Here is a 16,972-nt window from a genome sequence, read left to right as displayed (position 1 = left end):
GAATCACCAAAGGCTGCAAGGCAGCCTTTCAGACCAGGGCTTGGTTCAGCAGCATTTTGAAGTCAGAGACTCTGACAGCGAGTAAAAACAATTTCAGCGGTGAAAACAACCAACCTTTTTATTAGACAGCCTTAAAACCAGAAGTCATGGCATGGCAGCCTTCCTGTCCTCCTCTGGGAGCTTGAGTAGAGCATCAGGTTTTGAGTTTCCTACATTCTAGAGCTGAAAATTTTTAATAAGCAATAGATTCATGATTTTATGTCCACTGACCTCAGGGTTGATCCCTGGAAGACTATGCATGCACTGAGAACATGCAGTTTACTAGAAAAGTAGGTCCTAAATTTCTAATTGATGCCAGCCTACATAGCTTCTCTGGCAGCTTGTTCTTTTAGTCACTCGTCAGTTGAGGACATATTCTTGTCTTCATCATCAAGCATATCTTTGAGCTGTTGACGAGCAAACTCCTCAAATACCAGCTCTGCTTCACTGAAATGGAAGAAACACAGGTTTTTCAAAATGATGTTAGAAATTTTTTTAACACTAGCAGACTAAAAGCAACACACAGGCAGAAAAAGAGAAGCCCGGAGCAGATTCTGGTAACGTTTCCTTTGTCTTCAAAGAGATTTGGATCACATTGCCACAGGCACCATCTTCATCCGTGATGTTCTAGCTGGTATGAAAAGCAGTTGATTGAGCAAGTCAGGACACAAACCAAGAAGGTTTTCATCTGTAAAGAATCATGTCCATTCCAGCTAAATATCTATTAGCTAGCCGCACAGTCTGCAGCCTGAAAGGGTCTTTGTCTAGAAATAAAATGTGAAACCTTTCATCCTTATTCCTTCTGTACTAAAACAGGGGCACATGGACAAATATACTGAGTTCCTGAAACTTAGAGCTACGGAGCACCAGCTGACTACAAACACGTATCTCCCTCCAAATGTGAGGTAAAAACTTAAACCGGTTTCACATGGTCAGTCATCACTGTTCAACTGATAGCAAGAATTCATCAAGCCACAGTAACTTGCTCACTTTGGACATAAGCTCATACTCTGTGGACCCCGTGGATTTTCAGACAATTTTGATGCATTTTCAAAGAGTCAATGCGCAGCAGTTAGAGCGTGAAATATCATTAAAAGAAACTTACCCATCCTTCCCTGCAGTCATCAGCATGCAGTAAAGGAGGAAAAAGGACACACTAAGTAGTTAGAACAGTGGATGCTACAACCAGCAAAAATTTATAAACTGACAAGACAAAACAGTGACAAGCAGTAGGACTTGCAGCAATACAAAGATAATTCCAGAAAGTCTCAAAATGTGCGTACAAGAACCTGACGAAGCAAAACTTCATCTCCTGAATGGAAAAGCATTCTAGCAACATTGCCCAAGATATCAGAAGGGCTGAGAAACAAAGACAGATTTTTGCATTTGTGCTTGCTAGTGGTCACAGCTGTGAGACACATCTGTGCACACACTTCTACTCAGAGATGACAGCACTTGTGTGACACAATGTTGGTCTTGATTGGTCTGTCACTGTAATTTAAGTAGTGAGCTGATGAGAAGACAATGTTCTTGTTCAAGTCACATGAAGGTATTAAAATCAGAGGCCAGAATACAGAAAGGCCTAGGTGGTCTCTCATTAGATAGGTTATACACTTGAAGCAATACTCCTGGTTTCATATTTCCCTAAATATAATCCTGAGACCTTTGGCACTTTCATTTCTTTAATGGGATCTCTGCTAACCACAGCGTAATGAACCTGCTTGCTAGCAGGACTCCTTGGAAGCTGTTTCAGCACAGCTTAAAATCAGCAGAACAGACTGTATTGCAGTGATGAAATGGGTGAAGGGATATTTTTTTGTTGTTTTTTGGTTCTCACGGTTTAGCGAGTAACAGCTGCTTCACTGGCTTACTTCTCGTGAGTTTAACTTGGAAGGCAAAGCACACCTAGGCCATCGTTCTACAGAGTCATCAGGGATCTGGGATGCTCCAGTGACTGGGTAACTTGCTGCCTGGAGGATTCCCACCCACAACATGCACTGAAATCAAGGGCAACAAGTGGTAACTAGCACTGCTGGAAAAGTCAGCGTTAAAAGTGTGCCAAACAGGGCCAATCTAGCCAGAAGGCCTCAAAGGATGGATTATGTAAAGACATTGATGATAGTGTCTATCCAGACTCGGAAAGGATGGTTTCCTCTACTCACAGGAGCCAAGGTGAAGTCTGGAAAGTCTCAGGGCATGCATGCTTGATTGAAATGGATTTAAAATGAAAAATTTAGAACTTTAAGAATTTCCAACACATAAAGCATTGTTCTCATTTCATTTTTCCTCCAATTAATATTTTTTAAACAGCCTGTTCTCTTTCCCCTGTTTTAAGTACACTCATTACTATGGGAACAGCAACATCAACGATGTGGGTGATGCTGAGACACCCACCAATGCAGCTTGAAGCCAATTTTACAAAGTGGATTGAGGGGGAAAACAGATATTGTTTCAGTTAAGCACATACTTTACTGTCAGATAAATGATTACTGAATCAGTACATCGGTAGTGTGGCACTAACACTTATCATATACCTCAGGTGCAAGATTACATACAAAGTGTACCTGCTATACTACACGGCTACATTTCCACCCTAGCATGACTTAGGGTCACTGCACCTAGTTCTCTTGCTGTCCTGTGGTTTATTTAACATTGTAACATTGAAAATTTCTCAGGAACCTGAAAATGGGTAGACTTTTCCTTTTTTTTTAAGTGGCATGCCTGCAATTGTTGGGAGGGGGCTGCGTTTAAGGATCAACGAGGCCTCAGAATGTCATCATACTTTCTGCAGAGAGTTTTCTGTAAGCTTTTATTATGCACCCACAGAAATAATTCCATATAATTAAAGTTGTGGCATATGGTAATTTTCATTATAAGCTTGCTTTTAACCTCTCTTACAGGGAAGAAAAAAAGAAAAAAAAAAAAGGAGTAGGCTGTGTTATTTTCAAGACATTCAAGTGCTTTAAAATTCACTAATTTCTGAAAGTTACAATAGCTATACAGGGCAGGTATAGGTTTACTATTAAAAGGACAAAGCATTTATGGGTTGCTTGAAAGCAGCCCTTTCATGCAGGTTTAACAAGGGACCATTTGTTGAACAACAGCCAAAACCAAGGCCAGTCTCCAAGATATAAGCCCACAAAATGTAAAACATCAGGAGAAGGGCAGGAAAACCCCAGACCAAAGAACTTGCGCTGACACCACAGCCTTGAGAAAAACCCAGCAGGAGCTTCTGGTCTAACTGCTGACTGGGAAAGGTCCTGGAAGCATGAAGAGACACAGCCCAGTTTGAGTCTATCTTTAAAAGAAACAGATCTCTATCCATTTTTGTCAACAGGCGGAAAAGAGACTGCCAATGCGACAGGAGCTGCTTCGCCTAAAAATAACCACCTGTGAACCACATGGGGCCAAAAAGCAGTTGCAAAACCAGCAGACGTGGAACATGCAAATGCTGGCCTACAACAAGTCCAAGGCAAGGAAGCTGTAAATCACCATGGGAAAGGAAAGGTAGCAAGCTGTTCCTTTTCTGTCTCCTCCAGGCACAGAAAAGAAAGATCAAGCTATCTGCACTAGCCGTGTGCTCTGACAGATCTGCTTTCTGCTGAATGCCGAGTGCTTCAGAGCTCGCTCACAGACAAATAAAAAGGGCAAAGCGATCTGCTGCGAGATAAAGCACACAGCAGTCGCCCTCCTTTGCCCCATTTTGCCCCCCCAAAATTAAACCATGTTCTTTGGAAGCTTGTCTTTCTGAGGTTCTCCACACTCAAATCAGCCTTGCATGATTAATATACTGATGCTACACATTTTATTTACTTTTGCCATAAATCACCTTGGCTAGAGAAGGGAAAAGGATATTACCGCGAGGAATAAATCATCACATGTGGTGGTTTTTAGTCCCAGTTTAGCTTTGACTCTGTAAGACAGCTGCTTTGACTTCTTTCCTTTCTCCCAGCTGTGTCTTGAGATGAAATGACAGTCAAGTGAGCAGGGAGGTGCAACAGGCAAACTGGTTACTACTGACTCATCAGTAAAAACAAAAGGGAACGGAAAAAGAAGATAAGGAGTGATCTCAAAATTCCCTGTGCATGCACCCCTGCCTACACCCACTGCAGAGGCTGCCGAACAAGCCAACAAAGAAAAATTCCATCTTGCAGGGCCCTTGAGAGCCTAAACACTGTTTGTTGAAGCTCCATCTCTGCAATTAAGTCTTGATCCATTTGATTCCAAATTAGATGTTATTTCACTAATGAAACACATCTTATTTCTCAGAGTTTATGAACTAAGGTGGTAGAATAAAGATTCTAAAAGCATGAACTCACAACTGGGAAGAGTGATTAGGCACAGGGCATGGAAAACTACCAGCCAATAAAGCTGGAAAGAGATTTAGTTCACCAGCTTCGTATGGAAGGCTCTTTTAGTCTCTGTAATGAGCTCAGGCACCACATTCCAACTCAGTTTTCAAGTCAGCTATGCAGGCTTCAGAGGAATTTTATGTCGTGTTACAGTAACTTTTTTTAAGGGAAAGCATTTATTTCTCAGATTAACCATTTGTGGAGCTTTCCCATGGGACAAGCTCCTGAAACCACCTGTATTTTTTAAACTTTGTAAGAAACTCACGATTTCCATCTGTACGAAAGACACAAAGCACAGCTGTCCTCTGACAGCAAGCTCCGAGAAGACTTTGATGTAACAAACAATACGTGGGCTGTGCCTTTGGTAAGAGGATGTGTTGGGGGAAGCGATCTGAGAAATATTGCAGTTCTCCATTTCCCTTGTAAAGTCTTCTGCCCACATCCTCCTGAGCACAATATATAAAGGAGTATATCAGCTGTGCTTTGAATTGGTCTTAGAAGGGAGAACTGACCAGCTTCCATTTTTCCTCATATTACAAATGCTTCTGCCAGGATTATCTGCCTGAAATGTAAGTTACAAAAATGGCGGGTTGCAGCACTGTTAACACCAAAAGATGTCACGTAAAAGGATTCACACCATTATAAAAATTCAAAATTCTTTACAGTTGCCTAAGTCTATCGATGATCCTTGTTCGAAGTCTCCGAGCTTTTCTCTGTAGCCACGAAAGCTCCAGATTCCACAGCCCTGAGCAGCCCCACCAGCACCTCTGCCCTGCAAGGATCCCCGTGGGCACCAGGTGGTCCTGGGACCACCAGCCCCAGCCCGTCACCAACCCTGTGCCAGAGGCCCTGGTGGCACAGCCCACAGCACAGCTTCTCCCAGGGAAAATGGGTCTTCTGCAGCACAATCCTCACAGGGGGGTGAGGAAACCTCCCTTTGCCCACTCCAGCACACCTGTGATCAGCAAACACCGATTCCCAACCAGAGCAACTGAGTGTGGAGAGGATAGCTAGTCTCTCATCACTCATATTTGATTCCTTCAACGATTTCATACAATAAGGACTGAAGTCACCCCTCTCTAATGCTTCCAGTATAGAATTATCAAATATATATATTCCAGTATAGAAGCTATCTTGGGATAACCCCTTTCATAGCCTCTTTCATCTTCTTCCGGTGGTCATGTTTTAGATACAGCAGTTTTAGGTAAGTTTGGGCCCAAAGGAAAAAGAAAGAAACAGAAAAGCAGTGCAGAAGCAGCCACAAGTTTTTGTTTGAAGCCCATGCAATTCTGTCCAAACACAGACAGCAGGACAAGATGACTCATCCAAACCAACCCCAGCATCAAAAATCTGGCAAAATGTTTTGTGTTCCTCCGCTGCTCCAGGTGCTTCTGATTTAGCACAAGCACCTTGCAGTTTCTGTATGTGCACCACGAAAGAACAGAACCAGCCAGGGCCTGAGGAAGCAGGAAGAGAACACAGATACTGAACATAAAGCCCATACCACAGACACCATTGCCAATGCCAGATCAAGATAACAGGGACTCCAAAGCCATGAGTAGTTTTATCATCTCTTAACTTTGCTTAAAACTGTTTTGCTTTTTACAGTGCTCACGTGTCACGTGTTTTCTGTGACAGGTTATTGTCTGCTGTATCAGAATGCAGCTGGGAATTCTTGACAGCTTCATTTAGGACATTCTGCACAGTAGTCATGAGATTTAACTGTGCAGTGTTTCCTCAAGCCCTGTGCTTTGAGTTGCAATTCCATAGATGAAAGACAAAAAGGGAAGATGACACATTTCCCCCTTCTCCCATCTTAGCAACACTTCTTCTCCCTGTTATTTTGTGCCTTGAGGTTGTGACATATATATAGACAGATATATGTATATACACAAAGCAGCCCCCATACTGCAGTCTTGCAGACTCTAAAAGTTCTCTGTAGAACAAACCACTGTAAGCCTTGCAATGGTAAGATTTCACATCAGTCTGCTAATGAAGAACGGTAAAAACCAGGCGTAACTGACCTGCTGGGTTCTTTTCCTCAGGTTTGGGATGCATGAGACGAAACGGCAGCTCTGTGCCCACTTCACTTTGGGGAAGAGAGAACGTATCAGATCCACAGCTCTGCCTGAGCCTGCTTCAGTCCCCCTCCCACCTCAGGCCAGCCCAAGCCCCAAACTCCAGCTTCACCCCTTCTTTCCTCTTTTCTAACCATAACTTTCCCCTCAAAAAGAGTTAAACTGTTTTCTCCACAAATATCCCAGGCATATCCACTTCAATAAACCAGGCTTATCATGTGCTGAATGTACTTGCATTTACATAAAATCAGAGATATTTTTGTAATTGCTTGATTTTCACAGCTGAATGCACAGACTTCTTATTCCTATCAGCATAATGGATAGCCATTTTTTTTTTTTAGAGAGCCAGGAAAAGGAATGGGAAAGAGGATAAAAAGACAAATTAACAACTCTGACTGCATGGTCTGAAAAGGAAGATGACATTTACCTGGAAGTGAGGTCTCCCAGCATGCTACAGAAGAAAACAAGGAGAAAAACATAAGCATATTTAGCGCCTTTCCATTCTAGTCATCTACCAAATGCTTTTCTATTTGTGGACTATTGAAATTGCCTTCCTCATCTATCACCCACTTGCCACAAAGCATAGCATCCAAATAAACTCACTTCTAGAAAAGGGAATTTTAATTTTTCATGTCCTTCCTATAGAGAAAGAGTTTAAGTGTTTGAACTCCTGACCAAGTATTGGGCATGGCTGCTTTCCTGAGAGCCAAAGGCCAATTAGGGGACCGTAGAAGGCAGCAGCCCCTTTATCATGCTTTAGGTAAAATGCTGGCTCATTTTAATACTAGAAAGGAGGACAGATGAGTGAAATGCAAATGTAAACAGTGACTATCACCAATGGAGAGTTGTTAACCTTGTCCTCTTTTGCACTGTATGCTGGGAACAAACTCATGTTGGTAACATGAGCTTCTCCCACAAAGTTGGCTCCGTACAGGATCTGAGTGGCAAATCCGTACAGGATCTGACTCGTGGGCAGATGTCTCTGCCTTCTGTTCTGGAAGAACAAGAATGCCAACATAAAGGCTCACACAAAGTTGCAATTCAGTTCTCACAAAATAAGGTTGGCTTTGAAACAAACAATTGCAATGCAAAACAGAGGTTCATACTTCAGCTGTAAAGTCAAATGGTATCTGAGGAAGGTAACTCAACCCCTCTAGCTCAGGACAAGTTCTTTGGATACGTCAAGACTGATTTCCAGGCAGTTTATGCTTCAGAGGGAGCCTGATGCCCCAAAACCTGTGTTCTTTCTCTTCAGGTGGACTGTCCTGCCCTCTCCCCACTCATCAATGAAGTACACACACTCCCCTTTCTTAACTCTATGTAGATGTAGCAAAAAGTCTTATTCTTACCCTGGAACAGTGAGCTTCACTTTGACCTTGTAGGAAACCAGAATCCCCATCACTGTCTTGTCTATTCCATCTTTAATACTACCAGAGAAAACAGACAGCAGCATTAGGGATGGCTAATAACTCTCCAGATCTGCGATCACTATTTACCCTGAATTAGTATGACAGGTAAGTAACACAACCCATTAGGATGCACATTTACAGGTACAAACTCCTGATATGCACATCTCCTCCATCCTTCCCCGTTCTTTATAACCCTCTGCTAGCTAAGACCGTTTAAAACTCCACTCACATGGTACTAGAAGCCAAGTTGGTGTCCTCATCCTTTAGCTTTCCATCCAGAGCTATTTCCCGGGTCTGCCGGTTATTTGCAAGCAAGGGCAAAAGTGTCAGTGTCTTGGTCAGGCTGCTGTTGGGCTGCACCTTTTCCCTGAAAATAAGCAGCAGGTGAGAGAAGGAAGGTGACACACTCTGATTTGCATTACACACCCAACCAAGACAATTTCAAAATAGATTACAAAGCCATCCAAAAGCAGAGGAATTTATCTGTCCAAATTTAGTTGTCTACAATGCAGATGTCTGTATCTAAACTAGTTAGAAAAATTCCATTTATAATCAGCACAGGGGGACAAGCACTTGCAGAAAATTATTAATTTCACGTTAAAGCAGCTTCTAAAGTAGTCCAAACTATGCTGCAGACCTCTAAATCTGGACAAAATGAATCCTAGTTTAGAAGACCAGTACTCAAATAGAAAACATGTCCCTAAGCTCTTGAGAAAAATATAAGATGTCTGGGTGTGCCCAGTCCTCCTCACATAGCAGAGGTCAATGCTGCACTGCCAATGCAGTGCAAAACAGCAAGTGGTTCTCCACACTGTCGGTAGACTCAAGGCTTTCATGAGCTTCCAAGGCCATAAGGAATCAAACAAAACAGCATGAAAAAGATTGATCTCAAGCTAGAGCATCCATGACTTCCAATCAACAGGAGCACCTTTCAGAAAAAGGTTGCATCTCTATTTAAAGATTTCAAGCAATCAGGAGCCTTCCACAGCCCCTGCCAAGTTTTTCTAGTAGGGAATTACTGCTCAAACAAAACCCTTCTTCTGCAGACTCCCCCTGTTCTCTGAAAAAGGGTGCAGGGTACCTGCTGACTACGTGAATAGGAGATGAGCTGCAAAGCGGGGATACAGGCAGTGTGGGGGACACACACGAGGTGAGAGGGTAGAGACTGTAACAGCAGGCAACTGCCAGACTACAGCTAGGAGCACCTCTCATTACTGAGGAAGAGGAAAATTGAAAGGATGTGAAGGAGCAAGAAGAGGTAAGCAGAAGATTTACTCACTGTGCTTCCTCAACAGCTACCACTTTTGTGTAGTAGTCACTGGAGTACAAAACTACATTGGCAACCTGCTCCACTGAGTAAGAAAGGAGAAAGTAAACAATCAGTTGTGCGTATGTATCAGAAACAACATAGCAGTCCCCCCTGAGTCTCAGGAATGGAAGAGATTACAAGGACAGCAGGAAAATCCATCCACCTAGAGCCTGAAGGGACTACCAGGTCAGCCTGACCTGGATATAGACCAACAGCACACAAATGGCCCAAGTGTCTCTTCCATGGAAGGCATCCAGCCTTGATTTGGCAACGTCAAAAAGTCAATAAGACCTGGTTTCCCTCAGAAGCCTGCTCCTTCCACTAAAAAGATCTCCCTCTTCTTCTCTAAGTGTGTCCGCTTTTATCTCTGGTCACTGGTATCTCTTGTGTAACTATAGACAATGTATTCGCATTCAGGAGACATCACCATCAAGCAGACTGGATATAAATTGCAGCCAAGAACCTATGGTAACAAATGGCTTATACTCTTCAATCAAACACCAAAGAAACAACAGGGTAATTTTGCCTGAAACACTGACGAGGAGAGAACCTGGGGACCAACAAGGTCTTTTTAAGCCTGAGAGAGGCGTGTCAGACTAAAAATATTTGGGAATCACTAGCCAGTGCATCCAAGAGCAGCACTGAATTGGCCTTCTCTGCTACAGTTTTGTAAAACCTCAGCAACCTCATTCCCTCCCTGCCTTCTCTTTCTCATCCTTTGTCTCTCAGATGTCTTCTGCAGGTCCAAGTGCAACGGGATTTGGATGAAAACGTGCAGTGCCACTAATAAAACACAGGCACAACACTGAAACTCCTCTGAAACTCAGCCCCTGCCCTCAGCTTCCTCAGGAGGAATTACACCATTGCTGGCAGAGTGGCTGTTTCTCACATCGCCAGATGTTTCTGAAACACCAAACATACTGTGCGCACTCTAGGCACATTCACAGTTAGCAGGAACATCACGTTGATGGGGCGCCCTTCCCACAAGCCTCCTGAAGGAGAGGGATTTTTCCCCACAGCACCTGCCTTGCACACTGCAGGTGCCGGACCCTTTCTGTTTACTAGAGGGGACATACCTAGAGGGGCCTGAAATTAAGCCATATAAGTAACCATGAGAGTCAGGAAAAAGGCTGCACTGTTTCACTTGAACAGCAAAGAAACAGCAACAAAGGGTGGAGGGACAAATTCCTGACTTGTCCCACGCTGCCTGCTTGAACTGTAGCAAGCATTAAATTCTGGCACTCTTTCAGTCCTCCCACCGTTCAGTCCTCTAGCCCTCAAAGAATCCCAAGCAACAGTAAATACATACCCTGGACTTTGATCTTCTTCACTGTTTTCTCTGTGCTGTTGTTGACGGTGATAGTGACTGGAATGGGCTCACCGTGGTAGTACACCTAGAAGGGATTTGATGCTCAGAAATCCAGCCAGGTTTGTCCCAAGCTCTAACCTCCTCTAGTCCCATCCCCCAGATTAAATCTCCTCACAGATGCCAGATAAGGCAAGATGACCATTCACAATGATTCATGACCTATCTTCAATGACTTATTTAGCCTCAAATGTGTCTCAGCCTCCTCTAGCAGCAGTTATCGACAGAAATTACACTAGAGTCCTCATGTGCTGGGTCAAGTCAGTCTCAGCTGAGCCCATCTCAGTAACCAAATCAGCTGCTTTAGGCAGCAAAATGCATATCGGCCTATCAATCCTGTGACATACCCAGCCCTTTGGCAAACTCCTCACCTCTTTACTCAGAGAAGCTTTCAGGTGTAACGGCTTGTTGGACATGAAGAACTGCCAGGTGGTCTCCGCACAAGGTTGGGGTCCTGGCTTTTCGGGAGCATATTGCACCTTACGAATCAGCAAGCGTGCAGAGTTCCTGGGAAGCAGCAGAGGACAACATGGTGGTACTTTGTGCTTGGCAGAGGCAGCAGCTCTGCATTCCCATGTGCTTACACATGAGAATTCCACTGATAAGTGGGGCAAAGCTGAACAAGCAACCACTGTGCATTACCGGACCACCCATGCCCTTTAAGAAGGGCAAAGCTGAAGACAGACACACATTCTGTTACCTCTTGTGAATTCTCTCTTCCACATTCTCTGTTGAGAAAGCTTTCACCTCAAAGTCCACCCCGCAGCTCTGCCAGAGAGAGAAGACAGCTGTGAAATCACTGTCAGAAGCCAAGAACATCTGCAAATGCTTAAGTATCTTTCTGCACACCAGAAACGGGCAGATTCCTGCCAGCTGCACATTCTTCTGGCCTCCTCCCATTGTAATAGAAATCCCTGCCAAGTGAGTGGTGTGGCAGCATCCACCTGCTCCATGCTGCTTCTGATATGAGGCTTAATTCCCAGCCTGTGACAGATGACATCCCTACTCCTAAAAGTCTTCCTGTGAGCGCAGTGCTGTAGAGGTCACAGGATGCCACAAGTTATCAGGCTGACAAGCCTGCAAGGCTCTCCAGTCTGCCTTGCGCTTCTGAACTTCATTTCTGAGTTGGCTTTGTAATGCCAATACCTGACTCAGGGCCAAACTTCTTACTTCCCAGCGTCTAAGGACTGGGAGCAATTGGGCCAAGATGGCATTTGCTTTAACAGTTTCATACCACCATGGGACATTTGTGTGAGTCCCAGATAACTCTCTACAGAGTAATATGGGAAATTCTGCTGGAATATCATTCCTTGGTAAAAAAACCCAGCCTGTCCTTGTGACACTGGGTGCCAGAACACACATCTCATCTTGCCTGGTTGTTACTCTAGCTCAGCTGTTTACAGAAGTGCCCAGCGAAGTATAAAAGGAATATTTTAAATGGTGTCAGAAACTTTCCAAAACATCTGATTATCTAGTGACTTTTCCTCCAGGGTGTTTGTTTTGTTTAAACACATGTGCGAGCCAGCCATTCCCTGCATTTGTTTTAATTCAGAAGCAGGTCTTAACAAATGCTATTTATAGCAATCTGTGAGATTTTAGGCACTTGGTCTCATTTTCTCTCATGTAGCCTGACAATGAAAACCATTTCATGTGTGGCTAACCCACAAATCATGTGGTACCATTAAGGAAAACTACAAGCATTGCAGATTTAGCAGTCTTGTTGCCTTTTGACTAGATTCTCTTTCTTATTCTGAGGACACACACTCATAGCTCTTCAGTCAGGTTCCCGACATTCGTGGCATGGCACAGTAGTCCCCAGGATCACCTCATTCTACTCTCAAGCTAGCTCAATCTATCCGCATGACTTCTTTTTCCATCTGACTTTCCTCAGTCATGATAAGCGCAAATGTCCCATTGGTCTCACCTTATCAACATCACGAGGTGCAGGCTGCAGACAGACTGAACAAGGCAGGTAATCTGGAAACTGTGGGAGGAAGAAGAGAAAAAATACCCCAAGGCCATATTACACAGGTTTCCAACTCTGTGATACTCTCATTAACGTATTGCTCACAAGAGATACAAAACAATCCTGAAGACAACAGGTCACTTGGCATAATGCAGTAACTCTTTGAAGCTCTAGCTAAGACAGGAGTCTTAATACACAGGGCCTTATCTTGCCTTGTATGAACAAGTCCTTCTTCCAAAAATAGCCAAGGGAAAAAGAAAGAAAGAGAGAAAATGTGTAACAAGTCCAGGCACATGAATCAGCTGGTCTAAAAACCAAACAGAGCACTAGAGGCAGAGTTTAGAGTAGAAACTGGAGCATCTGGCTCCCCATCAATGCGTCTCTGAGCAGTGCTACTCGCTGGTTACATGGGCTCAACACCTGAGCAAAGTGTCTCTGTGTCAGAAACACAACTAAGGCCATAAAGACCAGGCAGGCACCAGCTGTCTGTTCACTCCTCGCCTGGGCAGAGGCAGCAACTCCAGGCAACAGCTGGGAAAGCTCCAGAGTAGTTCATGGAGCCCAAGCACTAACACCCCATTAGAGACTCCGACAGTTTGAAGATCACTAGATTGTATTTGTGTGGTCAACAACATTACAGAAGGTACCAACCCATTTAGCAGAATCATCCAAAGATTTATTTGTTGCTATATGCTTTTCAAACCTGGAACTTCCTAGGGAATGCTGAGGCAGACGTGTCACTGACAGTACTGGAAGCATATCCTGTCAGAATCAGAATTTGGCAATGGGCTGTTATTTGTTGACAACATCTGGTAAAGAGCTTTTCATTCGCTTGCTTGATCCATAGAATTTTTTAAGAGAAAGAATTTGGCACTTCCTCTGTGAGCACTGGGGCAATGCTATAAAGTATTCCAGCCCCTCAGGAATGGGGAAGATGAGGATATATGGGGCTGTTGCTGGCAGAAAGCCACTGCACGTTTATTTGCTTTTTCCAGGGAAGCACTTCTCGTGTGCAGTCAGGATCTTCTTGTACTTTACCACTTAGGATGGTAACAAACAAAAAATTGCCTACCACTCAAAAATGGAAATTTATACAGCACAAACTCACTATTAATCCCTGTCTTCAGCCCATCACCAGATCTCAGCAGACCAGTAATAACAGACAAGGAGAAGAGGGTCAGAGGCTCTTATGAGATACTTACCGTAAAGAAAAAGGGATAAGCATTTTTCCCCAGCTTCTTTAGCAGAGATTCCTGCAAGTGGGAGAGAGTCTCTGGCTTGTCAACAGGCGGGTACACCTGGACCCTGGAGAAGAACAGGTCCCGTCGGAAGGTGAGGCCAATCACATCAATGTCTTCCTGGCCATACCGGAAAGCACAGGTCAGGGACACATACACTAGAAAGAAGTGGATGACAGGTAAAGCTTGCAGCAAGGGGGATGCAAAATCCTCCTGCACTACAGAGTCAGGGAAGCCCATTTCAACAATGTTGTATAACCCAGTTAGTATTCATACCATATGTAAGAACATTACATTGAGTAAGAAGCCCACTTGCTGGAGAAGAGAGTTATATTTGTACCCTTAAAATAATAAAAAGGTTCTATCTCAGCATTTCCCTTCAAAAGAGGACTAGCAATCTCTGAAACATACGTTGCATAAAACCACAAACCTTTTTTCCCCTTGATAATTGCAGGATCCACCAACACAACACCATCTGAAACAAAAAATAAAGATTAACAGAGGATAATCAGGGCTAAGAGAGCAGGTAGGGCAGCATATACCCTTGGGGACTTACCTACAGGTTCCACATTCCCTACGTTATCAATGAAGTCCCGCTTTCCCAGATAGATGGTGAGCTGTAGGGAGAAGATGACAGTGGTTGAACTACAAAACATTCCTGGTTGTGTGTTGGGGGGTTACAGCAGAGAGCTATAAATCTTGTGGGGAACAAAACAATTCCATTTTAAAAGTTTGTGGTTGTTTTGTTTTTTTTTTTTCCTAGCAAGCATGCAATTCCCACCAGGCTCAGAGTTATTCACATGCTTCAGGACATCAGAATCGAAGATCTGATGTAGATTAACTCCCAAAAGTACAACATCAATACTTGTGTGTGGGACAAACTATAGATTTAAAGATTTTTTGTGCCATCTGGTTGGAGAGACAGTGAAACAACTTTGTTTTAAACATTTAGCAGCAGGTGTACAACCCAGAAGGAGTGAGACGGGAGTTGCCTTCATTTTGTATTACAAAATATGAGGAGCTTGTCCTATAAACTGTTTACATTATCCCCTCAAACTTAGCACGAAATAGAGCTCGTGGTCCTTCTTCAGAGGGAAATGAAGGAAAGAGCTTTCTAATAAGCCTCCAGTCTGACTACGAGTAAAACTCACACAGACCCCTTATGATGGTACTTACAGCTTTGTCACGGGTGCTTTTTTTGAAGATAACTTGTTTAGGAGGAGAACTGGCATTCTTCCCACTCATCCCTGTCTTTTGAGACTCGGGGCAGCTCATGGCAAAAGACGAATATGTGACTGGAGATGAATGAAGCTTTTCTGCTCCAAAAGGTCCTGGGAGAGATGTCAGAAAAATAGGTGGAAGAGATAAAAGTGGAAAAGCCCTCCAACTCCCACGTACAGTTTACCAAAGATTATCTCAATCAATACTCTGGCATAGCGCAGAAGGCTTTCTTTTAATTCTAGCAGTTCCACATTAAAACAAAACAAAACAAAACTACTTAAAAACAGATCATCTGCAACATTACTGATGACCAACAACTCTTTTAAAGTCATATTAAAAAATTAGTAGATTAATAGAAAAATCTGGAGGGGAAGGCATAGCTCAGTCTTTGCAGAGAGTAATTTTGTGAAGAAATCTCTAAGGGTAGAGATAAAGGTAATCTGATCAACACAAAGTACTTCGGTTTTCAAAAGGTACCTCAAGATTTGGCATCAGAGGCTCTAAATTGCCATGGGATAAGAAGGAAGGTATCTCATTAATAATGGGATAAAATATAGTACATAAAGAATATAAATACATAGGGGGTTTAGCTACTTTCAGGGCTTGGATTGCTTTGGGTTTTGTTTTTTTGTGTGTGTGCAGTTGGTGGGTTTTGGTACTTGGTTGTGTTTCTTTTTTGTGTGGTTTTGTTTGATTGGTGGTTGGGTTTTTTTGGTTGTTGTCCTTTGGGTTTGTTTGGTTTTCCCCATTAAAAGTACACAAGAGTGCAGTGTCACCTGTCCCGGGACATTTGCTGTTGAGCGTATCCCTGAAAGAATGGGAAGAAGCCCAGGTAAGGAGTGCACAGCCTGCCCACAGACACAAAGATATTCTGGATTCCCAAAACCAAAGCTCTCTGTGTTAAGTTGATGAGTTCTTCACCATGTGGACTGCATAGGTGATGAAATACCGTGTATTATATGACAGCAAGTGGAAAGTATTGCACTCAAACAACAAACAACTATAGTCTGACAGGCAGAGTTATACTTGTCATCACTTAGGAAGAACATCTTGGCATAAGCAGAGAAGTTATTAGGAAATAAATCAAGAACAGAGAATGCCATTTATAGCATTTCAGAACCCCTTAAACACATCTTGAGTATGGCATGCTCAGTCTAAGACCTAGAAAGCTGGTATGTATAAGGAGTCAGACCAAACCCCAAATGAGAAGTCATCTGTCCTACTGCATTTTCCTAAATCAGGACCAAATGCAACCCATTACTTTCAGGGTATAATTTAACTCAAAACAGAACGGATCTTAAGAATATAACAGTCCACCTACCTGCACAGAAAGGTAACAAATATAACCATGAGTAGGGAACATCTTGTATCCAAGGAAAAAAAAGATGAAATAAGAATCTTCAGGGACGCACACACACAAAATAATAATTAAAAAAACCAACAACAAAAAACAACCCACAAATAAAAACCAAAAGGACAAAAAGCAAAGATAGATCCGTTTTTCACTTTGTCATAAGTCACAAACTAGGACCATCCAACTAAGTGATCAGACAGCAAATGCAAAACAAAGTGGAGCATTTCTCCATACAACACAAGATCCAAGAGCACAGTGTGTTGCTGCAGAAGGCTCTAGAAATCACCATTATTGATTGATTCACAGGATTAGACACGTTGTCAAGGAAAAGGCTTCTGATAGATGTTGGACAGGATGACCCAGGTGCAACCTTAACCCTGTAAGACCCCAAAGCTGAGGAGCAGCCCCAGGAAAGGACAATGCTACACATGCCCTGTCCTTACACGTCTCCTGTTGGACCTGTGTGAATGAGTACCCTGTGTTGGCCAGACCATTGCTCTGGCAGGGTACGACCATCCTTGCATTTTGCTTCCATTCTATTTTGCTGCTTGCTTTCCCATTTTAAAACTGTTTCAAGAACAGGAAGAGTTTCTAGGGCCTATATGCAGACAACAGACCGTAGAGAAAGGAAATACTTCCC

At 43.2% G+C, this 16,972-nt stretch overlaps 1 protein-coding gene across 1 annotated transcript; it reads right to left on the bottom strand.

Moving 5' to 3' along the window:
- Window positions 1-132: 132 nt before the first annotated feature.
- On the bottom strand, window positions 133-15,032 carry SAG (S-antigen visual arrestin; the record flags this gene model as incomplete). The annotated part of the gene is made up of 14 exons (XM_080349925.1): window positions 133-486; window positions 6,416-6,480; window positions 6,897-6,920; window positions 7,819-7,896; window positions 8,108-8,245; window positions 9,158-9,230; window positions 10,497-10,581; window positions 10,925-11,060; window positions 11,254-11,321; window positions 12,478-12,537; window positions 13,722-13,915; window positions 14,188-14,232; window positions 14,314-14,374; window positions 14,934-15,032. The coding sequence occupies 14 exons, from the start codon at window positions 15,030-15,032 to the stop codon at window positions 389-391; spliced, it is 1,224 nt and encodes a 407-aa protein (XP_080206051.1). The 3' UTR covers window positions 133-388.
- Between the last annotated feature and the right edge of the window lie 1,940 nt (window positions 15,033-16,972).

This window comes from Nesoenas mayeri (assembly GCF_963082525.1).
Source record: "Nesoenas mayeri genome assembly, chromosome: 9".
NCBI classification, from domain to species: domain Eukaryota; kingdom Metazoa; phylum Chordata; class Aves; order Columbiformes; family Columbidae; genus Nesoenas; species Nesoenas mayeri.
The sequence above is the reverse complement of the archived record's forward strand: the minus strand, read 5'-3'. Positions and strand labels throughout refer to the sequence as shown.